Here is a 15,998-nt window from a genome sequence, read left to right as displayed (position 1 = left end):
GACTGTTTTGTCACCCTCAGCTCAGAAACCCTCACATCTTCCCATTCCCATCTCGTGTGCCCACCGTCCTCTTACGGTATCTCTCAGGAGTTAAAATGCACAGCGTGTCTGACACAAACCAGCCACCGTTTTAACTGTCACCAGAGCAACCGGACAACAGAATTAAAGCAGAGATGGAGAAAGGAAGGAAGAAAGTAAGAAAGGACGTCTTTGTGCTTCTCTTACGTTTTTTTTTTTTTAGGCTGGGCTTTAATGGTGTGATTAAGTGGCTGGAAACCGACAGAAACAACAAAAACAGAGCGTGGCAGCAGGAGAGAAGCGGAGGATGAGGTCAGACTGCTTCGCTGTCCTGTTTTGGTCCAGAACAGAAAAGTCTTTTAAGCGTCTGATTGGCTCCTGGCAGGACAACGAGAGCGGGGTGGTAATTGAGAAACTTGTTTAAAGAAGTGACTTTGAAGAAATCGTTTAAATTTGTAGAGCCACTTTTATTATTAGTTATATTTACAGACAGCACAGCTTTTTTGGACACATACACACACATACTTATTACACTGCGGAGGACTGATTAGTTTCATATTTAGTTTGTGAAAACACAGAAATATACAGGATTTTACCAAATATTAAACTTGTGCAGGAAGTTGTGATTTAATGGCCACGAGATTGTTTCAGTGATTCTGAAGCCGTCTTAACAGTTCCACTTTTCAGGCTTCACTAAACCAGCTGCTATTTTTTGTCCTTTTTAAACAGCGGCTCTTCCAGTGCGACCACATCTCATATTAGTGTCCTGGCCTGAAAAAATCCATCTTCCCATTTTGGTGAGATTTGAGAGAATATATCAGCCCGGAAAACATAAACAGACAATGACTGGTTCCTTTTGGTGTGTCCCTCGTCTCACTGTCAAACAATGACTTGTGTCCGTCACGCATTTCAGAGAAACGGAGAAAGCAGCAGTGCAAAAAAACATGTTCTTCGGTCACTTCGCAGCTACAGCGGTTGAGAAAAGAAGAGCCAAGCCACTCTCCCAGCATCTTCAAGTCAAGCCCGTAAGCAGAGACTCTTGTTGGCACATCCATTCGGCTCCTTTATGTGTGCGTGTGCGTGTGTTCGTTCAAATGAAGTGGCTGGCTTTGCCCACACTGCGGCTTGGGTACGCCAATTATGGGTTTGACCAGGCAAACACTCACTCTCTCTTTCTGGAACACACACAAGCGCAGGGTGGCCCTGCTATAGCTGCACAGCATGTTTCAAAAAATACAGCCATGTTGTGGTTTTCTCGTGGCTGTGAGCTAATCCGCTGTCTCAAATCATTATTCCAGTCTGCCGCCGGAAGAAATGCGAAATGCACTCAGTCCTTTGGAAAAGCCCGCAGGCACTGACCAAAAATGTGTCTTTCAGCGTCATCTTACCTCTTTGAAAAAAGCGATTCGTGTCAAATATCTCCCAGGTTGTCATAAATAATGTCGGGTGCTCTCAGCCGTGCTTGTTGGTGCTGGCTGTACCACATAGTAGTAGCTGGAGCCTTCGATTTTGATACTTTGCTGTACACCACTTTCCCCCTGTCTCCACTATCACCACCACCCCAAATGTTGTTGTTGTTGTTCACATTATTGGCGGGACCTCCATGTTTTCCAGGGGGCAGAGGAACCGGCTCCTTACGAGCGAAACCACCCCTGCCTGGCTTGGGAGCGGTAAGGGGCTTGGGGAACCGCGGCGTCGGAGGCTGTGGCGTGCCACGGCCCTGGCCAAACTGGGGAGGGGATTGTCTCTGAGGCTGCTTCCCCTCCTGTCCTGACGGGGTCACCGTCTCCTCTTGTCTCCTCTGGCTGTGAGGCTCCGTGTGAGCTTTGTCATAAAAAAGCATTCCTAAGCTAGCGGGTATGCTTCCTTTTGCACAACCCTCTGGTTCGTCATATATGTGCTCCTGGGAAGAGGCGGGAGGTGACGGAGCTCCTTCTGCGTTACCTCCTGGGGGTCGCCTGCTATTGTTCACCGCCCGTCCTCCCCCTCGTCCTTTCCCTACACCCCCGTTCAGACTCAGTGCGTTCAGATCCATAGTGATCTGATCGTACACATGCGAGTACAGATCTGGGTGCTTCCTGTGGTTACTGCCTGACGGGTGATCCCCCTGGACGCCCGCTCCCACAGAATCGTCGCCTACTGGTCGTTGGCGTGGAGTGGGCACTGGAGCGGTGGCTGTGGATGGGCTGCTGGTTTGGTTCTGACCCTTGATGCTGTCCACCGGGTCAGAATAGAGACAATCAGCGCTTTGCAGAGGCAAACGGACTGAATCAGCTGGTTCAGAATAAAGGCCTGTGCTTTCATCAGCTAAGCACACACCTTTGCCCACATGTCCTTTGGGAGACCGCGGAGGTGTCCCTGCACCTCCCAACACCCCCAACATCCCTGGAGGCTCTGGTAAACTCCTCCCTTTAAGTCCCGTTCCACCTCCTTGCACCCTTCCTCCGTCTCCTCCGTCTCTCTTTCCGAGCACGCCGTCAGCCGAGCCTGGTTTGCTCCCGCCCGAATCCCCGTCGGCCTCGCGACTGCTGCAGCTGCTGCTGTCGCCGCTTCCCGTCGCCATGCTGGCAGAAATGGTATTGCGGAGATGTTGAAGCGATGCTGGGCAGTCTGATTCAGAGTTCAAAGGGCTGCTGAGGCGGCGCTCTTCAGCTAGAGCTTTCTGTGACTGGATCGCCTGGTCGACCAGTATGAAGATCTCGTTCCCTTGTTTGGTCTCAAAGGTGAAGGTGCCAGGGCCTGAGTCGCACCGTCGGCCCGCCTCGAATGAAAACATGACCTGGAAAAAGAAAAAAAAAAAGGTTAATTTAGAGTTAAGTGTGTCTGTTACAGAAGGGATTGAACAAATTTCAAAATGAAACAGAAGCAACAGAAGTCCCAGCACTTCCTTTTTCCAGTGAACTTCGCTTCATTTTCAAGTTTTCTGATTAGATCTGAATAATAAATTTACTTCCAAATTCTAACTGAGGCAGAAAGTTGAAAGTCATTATCTGTTTCCCTTCCAACCTGCACCAGCGATGGCATCAATACTTAAACATAAACATCATGAGTAGACAAAGTAAACAGCCTCTTTTAAAGGTCATCTGCTAATTTTAAGTCCTGATCTTGAGCTTTGAAGCATCTAAGTGACACAAAACAACCACAGAGTCCAACCTTAAATATATTTGGTGACGCTGAGGCTCAAACCACATGTATACGCGCTGTCATTGTTTTCACTTCCTACGTATAATCAGTCGTGTGCCGTGCGTTTAAACTTAGGACAACACACATCCTTTCCAAGTTTGTCAGAGATCAACATGTTTTGATGACCTGAGGAGATTTTAGCCATTTCTCTGTTGCTCTGATCGTTTTTCTGCCTATCAGAGACATATTTCACTCACCCTGTCCCTGCCGTATCTCCTCAGCAGCTTGTAGGGCCACACCAGAACCTGCCTCTTGGTCTTTGGCTCCTTCAAGATCAAAACATCGCTTTCAGCTTTCAGCCAGTAGTTGCCCGCGAGCCCACAACGCTCTGAGGCCTCGGTCCGTTGAATGGTTACCCAGAACTCGTTCACTGCAACAAAATAAGAGCAATTTTTTTCATAAATCTTCCAGAAAATATCTGTCTGGATTAGATTAACCCCTGAGCCCAAAAGACTGGACTGCTTTGTGACTTACCCTCCTCTCTGGAGTAGTAGATGAGGTTCTCGGCCATCTGCAGGTCCTGGGGTCCTCCATTAGAGTCTACAGCACCGCTGGTACTGCTGCCACTTCCGCCCTGTTGGTCACATAAGCACAACAGACACTGAATTAGGATACTCGCAGCATGTACACACAAACATATGTAAGCTATGTGTTGCACTCTGAATTTTGTCCTGTTTCCCTCTTATCAACCTCAACCGGTCACAGCAGATGGCCGCCCCTGCCTGCCCTGGTTCTGCCGAGGGTTTCTTCCTGTTAAAAGGGAGTTTTTTCTTCCTATTGTCGCCAAGTGCTTGCTCACAGTGAGTTGTCTGACTGTCTGGTTTTTACCCAACAATGTAAAGCACCTTGAGGCGACTATTGTTGTGATTTGGTGCTATATAAATAAAACGGAATTTCATAAAAACACAGCAGACGTGAAGGACCAAGTAAAAAGAGTGAGAAGAGAAAAGAGTAAAGCGTTAGAGAGGCTGAGTGTGCAGTCTTCCTCCTGGAAACTCCCTCTGGCTTCCTTTCTGCAAATATCTGCTACGTTCATGTTTGTGTATATGTGTGTAGGCGCTCACATGGTGCAAGCTGCGGCCTACATAGAGACTCCAAGGGCATGTGGGAAAATTTGGAAGACTCACGCACAAACAAAAAGAAAAGTCCACATTGCAGTCGCTACTGAATTGCACTAAATCCGCTTTTTCATTAAATTTGTGCAAATATTTGTCGTCATGTTTAGGCTTGACTACAGAGCAGAGAAGCTAGGTGCAAAGAAACATATTGTAGATACAACAAGAGATAAAGACATTAAACACACACACAGGAAGCCTTAAAAAACACACACACATCCACCCTGGTATTAGTCACACACTGCAAACTCTGCTTCCTATAGCAAACCGAGCATCAGCCTACGGCGCTGAAAAATAAAGCCGGCGAAAATCTACAACTTTCTAACGTCCACATGAGATGGGTTACTAAAGTGAGTCGGTCCCCCATAGGCGCCCATGCTAAAATGACCAAGTTCATTTAAGACAAATGAAACGTTTGAGGCCTGCAACAAAAAGGTGTTGGAGGCTAGGTGACTTTAGCTGCTAGCTGTCTGCTAGGCTTCAAAGCCACTTATAGGAACGACTGAGCTTTTGACTATAACACCTGTATGGTTAGTCAAGTCCAGTATTTTATTTGTATATTACTTAGTACTAATTAGCAGGTGTACAAGTCTTTAAAAACTATAAAAATACCTGAAATGCAATGTCACACATGGTATCCATCCAATCCTTGGCAACAGCCTTTTCTGCTGAAAACACGTGCGTCTTATCGTTTGTTTCCACACAAAACGCTGCCATGTTGTCTTTGGGGCAGCTCTCCGTCAGTGCAGGCAGGATGGAAATGCACTCGGACAAGCGAATGATCTTCTTGTCCAGCTTCCTGGTCTTCTCATTGGACCCGCCTACGGAGCCTCCGCCACCTCCACCTCCACCACCAGGAGCATCGAAGAACTCGAGGCGGGCGATGCCATTTTGGCTGGCAGGGTAGAGGACGAACCAGTTCTTCTTCCATTTCTGTGGAAGTAACGAGAAAAATCATTCAACATTATTGTAGCTAAAACTGAGAGAAGCGTCTTAGCACCTTTCACCTGTTTATTTGCAGTGACAAAGAAGGAAGCTGCAGAGTACCCTCTGATAGAGTATGTCACAAAAAACTCATAACATGGTTGAAGGGTGTTTCTCCTGCCTTTTCTTTACTTTTTTAAATTTTCATTTACTGATGGTTATAAATGCTGACACAGACTGGGAAATATGGGTCTAAAATACTGACCCACTAATAAATCAGGTCAGCTGATTAGGCTGCTGCACACTCTGACCATGCATTTCTTGCATTAGTTGTGAAGACCAAATCAGTAGCAACAGGAAACTTTGACAAATATTGCCATGTGGACAGAAGCATGACTCCAAATGCAAATTATCATCACTGCAAAACATGTGAGGAGGTTACACATTCTTAGGTTAGGTCATATTTCAAGTACAGGGTGTGTAATGTTTACTTTCTTCTGAACATTTCTGTCGTAGTTTTTATTTTTTAAGTTTTACTGATATTGTTCACTTTACAGTCTTTAGAAACACAAGTTTGTTTTTTCATGTAGCGATCAGACAAGTAGGCTGAGTTTAAACTAAATCTGAAAGCTGCCTAAGTGGGTGGACCGGCTGAAAGGATAGAAAAGGGTGAATTTGAATTGAAACACGAGATATGATTTACATTATCCTGGTAATGTCTGTCGAACGAGCTAAAAGTGTGTGGTTTGATCTGATAGCAGTAGAGGGGGACGCAAAATTGTCCACAAATGATTAAAAACTGATGAAGAGTAAAGTTAAGGCTCAGAAATTCTGAGTCAAAATGAGATTTCCAGGCTGTTCTGTTACTCTACTGCTCTGCTGTCTGAGGCTTAATGTAGGAGGCGTGTGGTGATGACTCCAGTGCAGTTTAACTCAAATCTGTTGCACAAGCCATTGTTTCCTTTACATTCAATCAGCAGCAGTTGCAGACCTCAGCATTAGTCATCATTGCTCATACAGAAAAAGCATCTTAAAAGCATTTACTCATCTTGAGTTTACACATAGATTAATTTAGTATATTAAAATAATTCTATGAGTTTTTGAGGTTTAACAGTTAGTTCGTTTTAACCTAACTACTCCCGCTCTGACTGCATCTGTACATCACTTTAGGATAAAAATTAAATAAATATCTCATTGAGGAGGTTTTGGGTTTACGTGTCTTCTGTGTAAAGAAATGTGCCTGCTTTATCTTTTATCTCCCGGGATAAAAAAAAATGACCCGGACAAAATTTGGTGACAGGTTTATCATTTCTACCCCGAGGCCAGCGGCGAGGAAGCAACAGCTAACAATGATCGCTTCCTCCACAAACAGGGACAGCAGCAAACAACGTGGCACGCGATCCGACACTGAACAATGAGAAGCTCGGCAGGTGTAAAAGAGCCCCGGCGTTCACTGCTGAAAATAGACATGAAGACATGTACGGCTGCATGTAGTCAACACAGTGTAGACTAAAGTAGTGTTTGTCATGAAGCTGATAACTTATTTTATTTAGAAAATTCCTCCAAGCTTTTTACTCTTTAGTCATATGTGGACATTTCTCCTGAAAAAGTGCGTGTATGTGTTTCCCCTTCAATCACTCGGCGAGGCCTGACAGACAGCTGAGTTTGTAACAGGAAGGTCAGGGGGTTTTTAAAGTCCTTCGACCAGCAGGGAAAATCCAGCGAACAGAAGTAAATGAGAAATATGAATATTACAACGGCAGGAAAGGTTCTACTTCACTGATAAGAAGCGAAAACATTATTAAGTACATCAGAAAATTAAAGCCCAAAGAACCTGAAAGCTGAGTGGAACAGCAGCCACAGCCCAGTGTGTTTAAAAGGGTTAAAGCTTTAAAAAAAAGTGGTATTATGACATGATATATACAACTTAACAAAAATACTTTATCACAGCACATTCATTTGCCATGTTGGGAGACACACAAGGGTTAAAACCATTTACAGTGGCTTCATGCCATTCAGCTGTCTTCCATAGAAGTGTGAGAGTGAGTCAACGGGAATTATAACAGGATCCAGCAGCTAAAGAGATTGAAAGGAATTCAGCCAGCTTCTATTTTACTAACACCTGCTTTTCCTACTGACACATCAAAGACCTTTAAAGCTAAATCGCTATAGCTAGCTATTATTTATTGTTTCTCTTTCTAGTCTTCTCATATTCTGAGTGTCTTGACCAAGCAGCAAGTAGGAAAAACATAGTTTCCATTTGCCAAATATGTAATCAGCTCTATTCTGACGATAATTTAGCTTTAATTTGAACTTGTGTGCGTTAGCAAACAAAGAAAAGGACGTGTTAGCTTGGACATCTCCTAGCTATCCAAAACCTGCTAAAACAGTTGGTATAGCATATCATATTGTCTTGAAATGAAACCAGTATAGTTTTACATGATATAAGTTTACGTTTATGCAGCATGCACAGATATGTCTGACACTAAGGCTAATAAAGGAGCTACTTTAACTAACTTCAACAAGAAAACTGCTTCAGCTGAAGGCGGAAACAACAAATTGAGGCAAAAAGTCACCATCAAGCACAAACAGGCTACGGAGGCATGCAAGGAGGAGATATAGAGCCAGCTGATGTGTGGGCCAAAGTAATTAACTCAACTGAACATCGCTGGAGCGCTTGCTAGCTGCACTCTATACGACAGGAAAAGCAAACGATGGATGGAAACTCCTGATGTGGTCACAGTGAGGAAAAGGAAGACTTTAATCAGCAGGTTAAAAAACTCGACCCGAGATACTTTTAGTTTACTTTTGACTTCTGTTGTGTCACTACTGTTGCTCCCTAACGCTGAAGCTTCTGTTACCTTGTTACAATAGATTCACGCTTTGAATTAGTTAGACAGCAGCTCACACAAGCTGGATGCCGTCCTTCATTTGATTTTGCTGCCTGCAAGCTGGAAACATCAATAAAACACTGTTAAATATTATTTTTCTTTATCGTCAGAAACATTTTAGTAAATTCCATTTAAATATTGTTTATATTGTTATAATTTCGACTCTATAGAGCCCAGGCCAGCAGACTAGCCCAGCAGTCAGATTGAAATGTTCATATTACAACTATCATTTGCATGTCAGCTAAGAAATTTGCCAACTCCAGCTTGTGGATTCTTTGGGATTCGTTGATTAGACTGTAATAGACAGTCTTTGGATGCTATACTTAAGGAAATGTAGTGGAAATGCTTGTTAGGACCAGTAAAAGCTCTCAAAACGGTAGGTGCTGCATCTAAATATTTGTATATAACATACCGGTGAAGTACACTTAACTGCAACTGACAAATAAAGGACTAATAGGATAAAGAAGAAGAAATAAAATAGAGCACCTCAAGTAAAATGAAGTACTTCCAAACTGTACGTCAGTAAATGCTCTGCCCGTATTTACTGTCAACCATCGGTTTGCCGTACTGAATAAGCCCTGACAGCTTTTTCATTATCATCCGCTGCATGAAAATCATCAACGTGTGACTCAGTATGTAAAGGTGGAATTATGATATTTGCATGATGCTTCAGATACAGCTATAGCAACAGGGTTTGTGTATATCTACAACCTACAGGGTCCTAGTTGGTCTTTCTGAGGTTTCCTGTTAAAGCTGAGCTGGATAACCTCTGAAGGCCTTGAGGTAAATGTGTTCATAATAAATGTCTTAATATCCCGGTCAAATGCAGCCATAAAAGAGGTCCCCGCATTAAATAAGACAGCTTTACCAAAGTCCTTCACGCACACACACAGACACACACTGCAGCCTTTAAAATGAACTGCCAAAACAGACAGGAAATGTGTGGGATTGTCATTACTCAGGATCCTCTTTGCTTCCTTCATGTGAATCCTGGTCTGTGTCAGTGTATATATGTGTTTGCTTGTGTGTGGGTCTGTGTGAGAATGTCCAACTGTTTGCCGTGGACCATACAAGCGAATGCACACACACAGACCGCGATCAGCCCTTCTTACAATGTGATGTAATTCAGTGGTGTACATGAAAAGGATGTGAGACTTTAAAGCATGTGCGGGTGTGCGACTGTGTGCGCATTATGTCTGTCTGTGAAACAGCTGCTCCATATAAGGCAACCGGCCGTTATCAGCCGCTATTACACAGAGTGGAAATTATGCAAAAGAGATGTATTTGAGCGAAGGAGCGAAACTTCCTCAGTGATGTCCTGTCTGTTTGCAAGAGTTGGAAGAATCGAAGAGAAGCACATGGCCCATATTTATCTGCATGTCATGAATAAGACGCACTAAACTCGCAAGGTATCATTCCCCTTCACATTCACTGAAAAGATTTCCCCTTTTTTTAGCATTTTCACAACTGACTACCACTTTAGGGTAGTATAAGAAATATAATAATAATATAATTCTTCTTCTTTCCTTCAGGTAGCTGTGCACTCAACATAATGGTGGAAAAAAATTATGAATTTTGCACTTCTTACACATATTCAACTCTTTGTTTGTTTATATGCCACAGATTCCACTGTGCTTCCAGTCAGGATTACAAAACTTTGGGTTTCATTTGCTTGTCCTTCCAACTGTCATTACAATAAGTGTTTGCATACAGACAGATGCTTTCAGGCAGGTAGATATACATTTAACCAGTCTGTCGCTGCATGAACACGTGATGCTCTTTGTCTGTAATAAACCAGTGTAATAACCCACTCCACCATCCTCTTACTGGCCGCAGACAGACCTCAGTGGCACATGCAGGGCCAGTGTGTGTGTGTGTTTCTTTAAGCGTAAGTGTTTGTCTGTATCATGCCGTGTGTTGTTGGTAATATGCACTAAAAGGAATCTGGTGGAAAACAGAGGGCTCTCTGTTTATGTGTGTCTTTATGTAAAAGGTAGACAAACGAGGAAGACGTTTTATAAGAGAAAAGGAGATGGCCAACTGCTCTGACCACAGGTCTGCTGCCCTAACCTAAGTCCTCTGTGGTGTCTATAAACTCGAGCTTTTCTCAACTGTTTGCAGATTCTCTCGACCCAAAAACCAAACGTGAATCACAATGAGCTCAGATTTGAGTGAAACTAATGTGAGACAATAACATTTGAGCAAACCGCAATAACTGCCTGTTCGGTTCATTTACGCTTTCCGTTACTCGCTCCCAAACGATCTGCTGATTTGACTCAAATTATATTTGCGCTACTACACGGTGAGGCTGGTACCATTGTGCACACGCCGTATGGAAAAACAGCTATGTGTGGAGTGGAGATTTTAAGGGCGATAGTAATGTCTGTGAAATCAGGTAACACGGGTAAGAGGTCGCTCTCGGCGCCAACACGGTTTTCAACAATGACGTCGTCGCAAAATGTGGAAGTTGAGGTCTAAGTTTAGCCAAATCGACCAGCAGATCCAATAGGAACAGGCACTCTGACTACCGATTAATCCTCAGAGAATTTTTATGATCATCATTTGGTCTGTAAATGTCAAGAAATATTACAAGCAGTTAAAAAGATCAAACAGAAAATCGAAAGATCCTGGAACCAGTGGATTTGTTGGAATTGCTGCATAAAAAAGGACTTATTATTAACAAATTTCTGGTGACCAGTTAACTCATCATTATCTTAGCACTAAAAATCAGATAAAACAACAACTCTCAAATACTTTCACTTTAAACCAACAAGCATTCCCTGGAAAGCTGGAAACATTGGATTTTTTGGTCTGTGGTTCAATGCTTCGCATCAGTGATGACATGTTACTCAAGTCGCTCCTGACAGGGATGGCTACCAGCTTTCATGACAGCTCAACCATCACCAGCGTGTGCAAACATGCGATTGAGGTCCTTATTAAGACGCTGAATGTTCAGTTCTGTTTCAGCGAGCACGTGCAGCATCGGCTTTACATTAACAAATGACAAATTCTGCGAAATGTGAAGACTTTCTGAAATCTATGTGTCGGAGGAAGTCTGTCAAATATGATCAATCATTTCCAGCCGCAAGAGTAACAAATTTCTGATGCGTAGAGTCAGAATGTTAGCTAGTAAATGCTAGCTTGAACGGGCCAAATGTGTGCCACATTTGTGCGTGCCTAAATGTTCATACGGTAAACTGTTTAGCTTACTTTTATTACAAAGTTAAAAAGCTTTACTGTAATATCATAGTCCATGACAAAGTTCATTTTAATGGTAGTTTTAGTCAAAAGACAAAAAGGGTAGTTCTGTTTTCAAGTATTCGTATTTTTAGGGGTGGTAACAATTCTGAAAATGTCACTGTGCTGTAACACGATACCTGTATAGAAGTATTAATGCTCACTGAAGCATGATGACCTGTTGACTAAAGGCGGCAAAGGGGAAAAAGTGCACCGGAAATAAATCAGTATAATGACGTTGAGCTTTTCTCTGTGTTCTAACCGAGTGATCGGGAGAGTGACAAAAGATTTTAGTTTGGGGTTTTTTATGCCAAGATATGAACCAAAGTCCCTGAAGTACTGTTGTGCCTGTAGATATTGAATGGGAACGAGGACTTGATAAGAACAGGAAACGCCAACATTAAAATGTACGCAAAGAAATTGCTCCCACTGTCTTCCAGTGTAAAGTGCAGTAAATGTTTTGTAAATTTCTCTAAAATTTACAGAACTAACACTTTAAAATACTCACAGTTACAGAGTTCGGTCCAAACATATCAGGTATTTGTAAAACCAGGAGGACATGAAAGTAAATCCTTATGCAAAGAGGGGAAAATATCAAATCTAATGCATCGATGGGGATTTTCAATACCGCCATCATGATCCTTTGTACTGTTCTTGCAGACTATTCAAGGAAAACTGCACACTTTCCTGTATGCTACTTCCACAAACTACAAATGATTTGTTGTTTCTTTTCCGAGAAATGTGATGTAGCTACTGAGGTGCTACCTGCAAATACAGACAATCTGACACACAAACCCATTAATCCACTGCGAGGACCTTCAGACATGAATCACTGTTGGATAAATGTAGCGGCTTCCGGGCACGTAATTCCACTTCATTCTGACACACCCCGTCTGTTCAAGTGGCAGCTAGCTCCTGGCTTTAGAGCTGCGCCGTCATGCCCACACCTGCACTCTTTAAACTCAAAGCTTTGTGCCGCTCCAGCATGAAAGTGGACTGCAATCTGCAGGTCCAAGATTTATAAATCCAAATATTTATCTCAAACATGGTTTTCCAATAAACCATATTTACAGTGTACATAAAGGTGCATCACCCCAAATATTTGCCCTGTTATACACCTGTGCGTTGCTCAAATGTGCTTCTGATTGGTTAAAACAGAGCAATATGTCATATTTTGGATCCTATGAATACCGCTGTGACACAGAGTGGCATCAAAGGAAACGCAGAAATATTTGTCTTGTGGGTAAGTTATAGAAGGATGATGCACATTCTGGTTATCTTGTGGATGTGGGCTACTTCCGGTAAAGACTTGGCACTGATGATAAAATGAATGAATACCAAACAAAAATCATTGTGTGACCTATTTTGTTTCAACCAGATCAGCAAATGGGGCTGAGTGTTGTAGATGATGCCATCACAGCATCTACAACACTGGTCAAACAAAAGTGCCCACAGTGGGCCAGATCTGCAGAGTTATCTCTAATTAAATTTTACCCATCACAGGGAGCCAGCCTGTGGAAGCAGCTGTTCTCTGTGAAGACGTTTTTTTCTGAAGTTGACAGAAAAAACCCCTCAGATGATAACAGGAGCTATCAGCATCTGTCAGCTTCAAACAAAAATACTTTGTTTGTTTCAATCCTTTATCTCTAGCACGTATTTACCGTATGGGCCAAAAACATTAACAAGTTAATTTAATCAGTGAAATAAACAGCTGATTAGATGATAGCTAAATATAAAATGCAGTCTACTGTCTACTTCATGTTTGACAAGAAGAACAGAGCGAAACAGAAACTTGGGTTGGACGCTGCCACTTCACTCTTAAGTCACATTTTCCGACCATACACGTGGGAACGTCCTACCCTGTCCACTGACAGCTCGAACGATTGCATAATTCACCCACCAAACCTCGCACTAGTTTCAACACTTTCAGATCAGCCAGCATTTTGCTTCCTGTTCTATTCTGCTCAATTTTGATACTTTCTTTATACCCTTCGGGGTACTTCTGGTCTTCGGTCCTCGACACTGTAAAAGACAACGCCTCACTTTTGAAAATGGAAAGATTTAGGTCTGATCACGCTCTATTGAAAACAGCCTATAAAAGGCATTGAAACTATGTTTTGGGCGTGTGAATATGCATTGTGAAGTGTTGATTCCAGGGCAGGAAATGGAGCCAGAATGTTTTGTTGGTCCATGTCATATGACCACAGAGAGACGGAGAGACAAAGACCCTCTTACAAATCTTAAAGAGTAACCCAGCTCCTATGCAGTGGTGCTCTGAGGCCGAGCGCTGACACCAGCATGCACACAAACACACACAGGTAGCTGTGCTGGTTGTGTGTGGCTGCGAGATGACATAAAGTCTGCATGCTGACAGCGAGTTTAAATGGTGTAAACAGCAAGTACAGACAGCTGAGCTGAAGTGAAAGTAAAGACTGCGATCTTTGTAGGAAATAGATTTGGTTTCCGACTCTATTTTAATGGTTTAACACATTTTTATCATGAGTTGTTGTGGAAAGTCACATAAAGCTTGTCACTAACACGCACACACAACCAAACTTCCCTTCCTGACAGTACTCGGGGAGCTTGAGTTCACTTTAGTTTCATGTGTTCTTGCATTTAGCCCAGAGATGAATTTGCATGCACACTGATGCACATCACCTTTACTCTAAACCACAACACCAAAAAAAGGCCAGATCACTGAAGGCACAGCCACTGACTTCCTCCTTCTGCAGGTACAGTAGCATTATCTTTGAAGCCACTGGCCTGTAATTGCACCAGTGCTCTGTTTACTTGCCACGAGGTACAAAAAAAAGATCTGTCTAGTGGAAGTACAAAGTTAACATCACTTAGTTGTGATTTTTAAAAAATCAAAATATGACAACATAATGCTGTCACGAGCAGTTTTAGTGCCTCTTTCTTCCCCTAAAAGGCTTTATTTGCTTCTCTATAATGAGCAGCAGCTATCCACAAAACTGGTATAGAGTGGCGTTTGTGTGGTTGCACGGATCTCTCATTATTTTTAGTGACCCTGAATAAATTACATGGGATATTATCTGCTGAGATAAGAGAGAGAAGTTATGGCTTGTTTATTACAGGCTCTATTTAAAGTACCACCACTTCGTTTCATTTGCCTGTAATATAACACTGGCTGTGGCTACACGCACTTCCTTTATTTCTGTGAACGCAACATTTTATCAATAAAAACAGCGTTTTTTTTCTTTTCTTTTCTATTCCTGGGTCTTACCTTTCCAAACTTTTGGTGTTGCACATAAAGCTGTCCCTCCTTAACGTGGGTGTCCATGCCCCCCAAAAACGCTAAAGCCCGCCGTCCTCCACAAAGATGAAACTGGACTTGAACTTGACAGAAGAAAATCACCTTTTTTTCTTCTTTCACCCCCTCAACAACTTCTCTCTTTTCTCACTTCCGCTCCACAGGCCTTAAACCGTGTTTATCGCGACGCTCGCGCGCGGGTGACAGTGTCATGGTGATATCAGAAGAAGAAAAAGTTCCAAACTGTCACCGAGAAGTCCTCACAAACTTAAACAATGTCCAAATGTTGTCGGCTGCTTTGACTATCTGTCGCTTCTCACTCCTCCTGTAGAAATGGACCAATGAAAAGCCGCGCTTATACGACAACGCGTCACTTCCGGGTATCGGTTTCACAATAAAAGCGCTGGATAATGTCTTTTGACTTCATGCATATGGTTGCAAAAACCACAAGAGAAGTTTGCTGTAGTTGTGTGTAGCTTCTCCAGCGGGTGGAAAATGTTCCAAAGATATTTAGATAATTAAATATAGACCATTTCTGTTGGTGGTGGGGGGAATTTTTTGCATTTGGTTTTTTTTTTTTGTATTTCTTTGTTTTTGCAATTAAAAGTGTGAAAATTGTTTGAGAACAGCCTGATGAACCCAGTTGTGTCCTTATCAGCTCCCCCCACTGCAGTGCATCAGATATTTGTTGAATACTTCATTAGAAGTGTAAATGATTATTGTTCTGAAATTAAAACAGTTTTATTTTAGTAAAACAAACGAGCTGAATTCCTATGACAGTAGGCTTTACTGAAAATCTTGCTGTCATATCAGTTCACAATGTGCTTTATGTTGATCGTGAATTTGAAACCGCCGAATGGGGAAATGTTTATTCCAGGATCCTCTAAAAGTGATATCCACCAGCTCCCAAAAAAAGAAACTCTAGAATGTCTGTAGTCAGGAAATTTCACTTCTCAATTTATGAACTTTCTCTGTAAAAGTCGATTATTGTGAACATGGAAGATCAACATTACCCATGAAGAATCATTATTCATGGAAGTGTGAAAAACACGGGGAATATTTATACATGCTTTCTTACTTGGGGAAAAAATGAGTTTTACTGTTAAACTGAGTTTTTTCGCCCGTAGCGCACGTTTATTTTGAAATAATAAGTAACAGCCGGTATTGTATTAAATGCGTTATACTTGTCGCAGCTCACTCCCTTCATCTGAAGGAGTGAGCAGCGCGTGGTACGCGCACCGAGCCGCTCCTCTCCTTCTCTCCTCCCACCTCCTCAACCTTGTGTAACATGTGTGAAAGAAAGCTTTAGTGGCTCATTAAAAATATGATGAACTCATATGGTGAGATGAGTAGTTTGGG

At 42.6% G+C, this 15,998-nt stretch overlaps 1 protein-coding gene across 1 annotated transcript; it reads right to left on the bottom strand.

Annotated features, from left to right (window-relative positions):
* Positions 1-464: 464 nt before the first annotated feature.
* dok1b (docking protein 1b) lies at positions 465-14,961 on the bottom strand. Its single transcript, XM_087837670.1, has 5 exons — positions 14,613-14,961; positions 4,929-5,249; positions 3,676-3,775; positions 3,399-3,571; positions 465-2,797 (listed from the first exon to the last, which is right to left on the bottom strand). Exons 1-5 carry the CDS (start codon positions 14,667-14,669, stop codon positions 1,430-1,432), a joined length of 2,019 nt encoding a protein of 672 aa, XP_087693796.1. The 5' UTR covers positions 14,670-14,961; the 3' UTR covers positions 465-1,429.
* Positions 14,962-15,998: the final 1,037 nt, after the last annotated feature.

This window comes from Neolamprologus brichardi, chromosome 3 (assembly GCF_056152115.1).
Source record: "Neolamprologus brichardi isolate AB-2024 chromosome 3, ASM5615211v1, whole genome shotgun sequence".
Lineage (NCBI taxonomy): Eukaryota > Metazoa > Chordata > Actinopteri > Cichliformes > Cichlidae > Neolamprologus > Neolamprologus brichardi.
This window is presented reverse-complemented; position numbering and strand designations above follow the sequence as displayed.

Bases quoted from the DNA above. Each gene is read 5' to 3' on its own strand.
- dok1b (XM_087837670.1), bottom strand. From the start codon at position 14,669: ATGGACACCCACGTTAAGGAGGGACAGCTTTATGTGCAACACCAAAAG. The intron at 5,250-14,612 runs GTAAGACCCAGG...TTACTTCCACAG, and splicing joins AACACCAAAAGTTTGGAAAG to AAATGGAAGAAGAACTGGTT. The intron at 3,776-4,928 runs GTATTTTTATAG...TGTGACCAACAG, and splicing joins TGTGTGACATTGCATTTCAG to GGCGGAAGTGGCAGCAGTAC.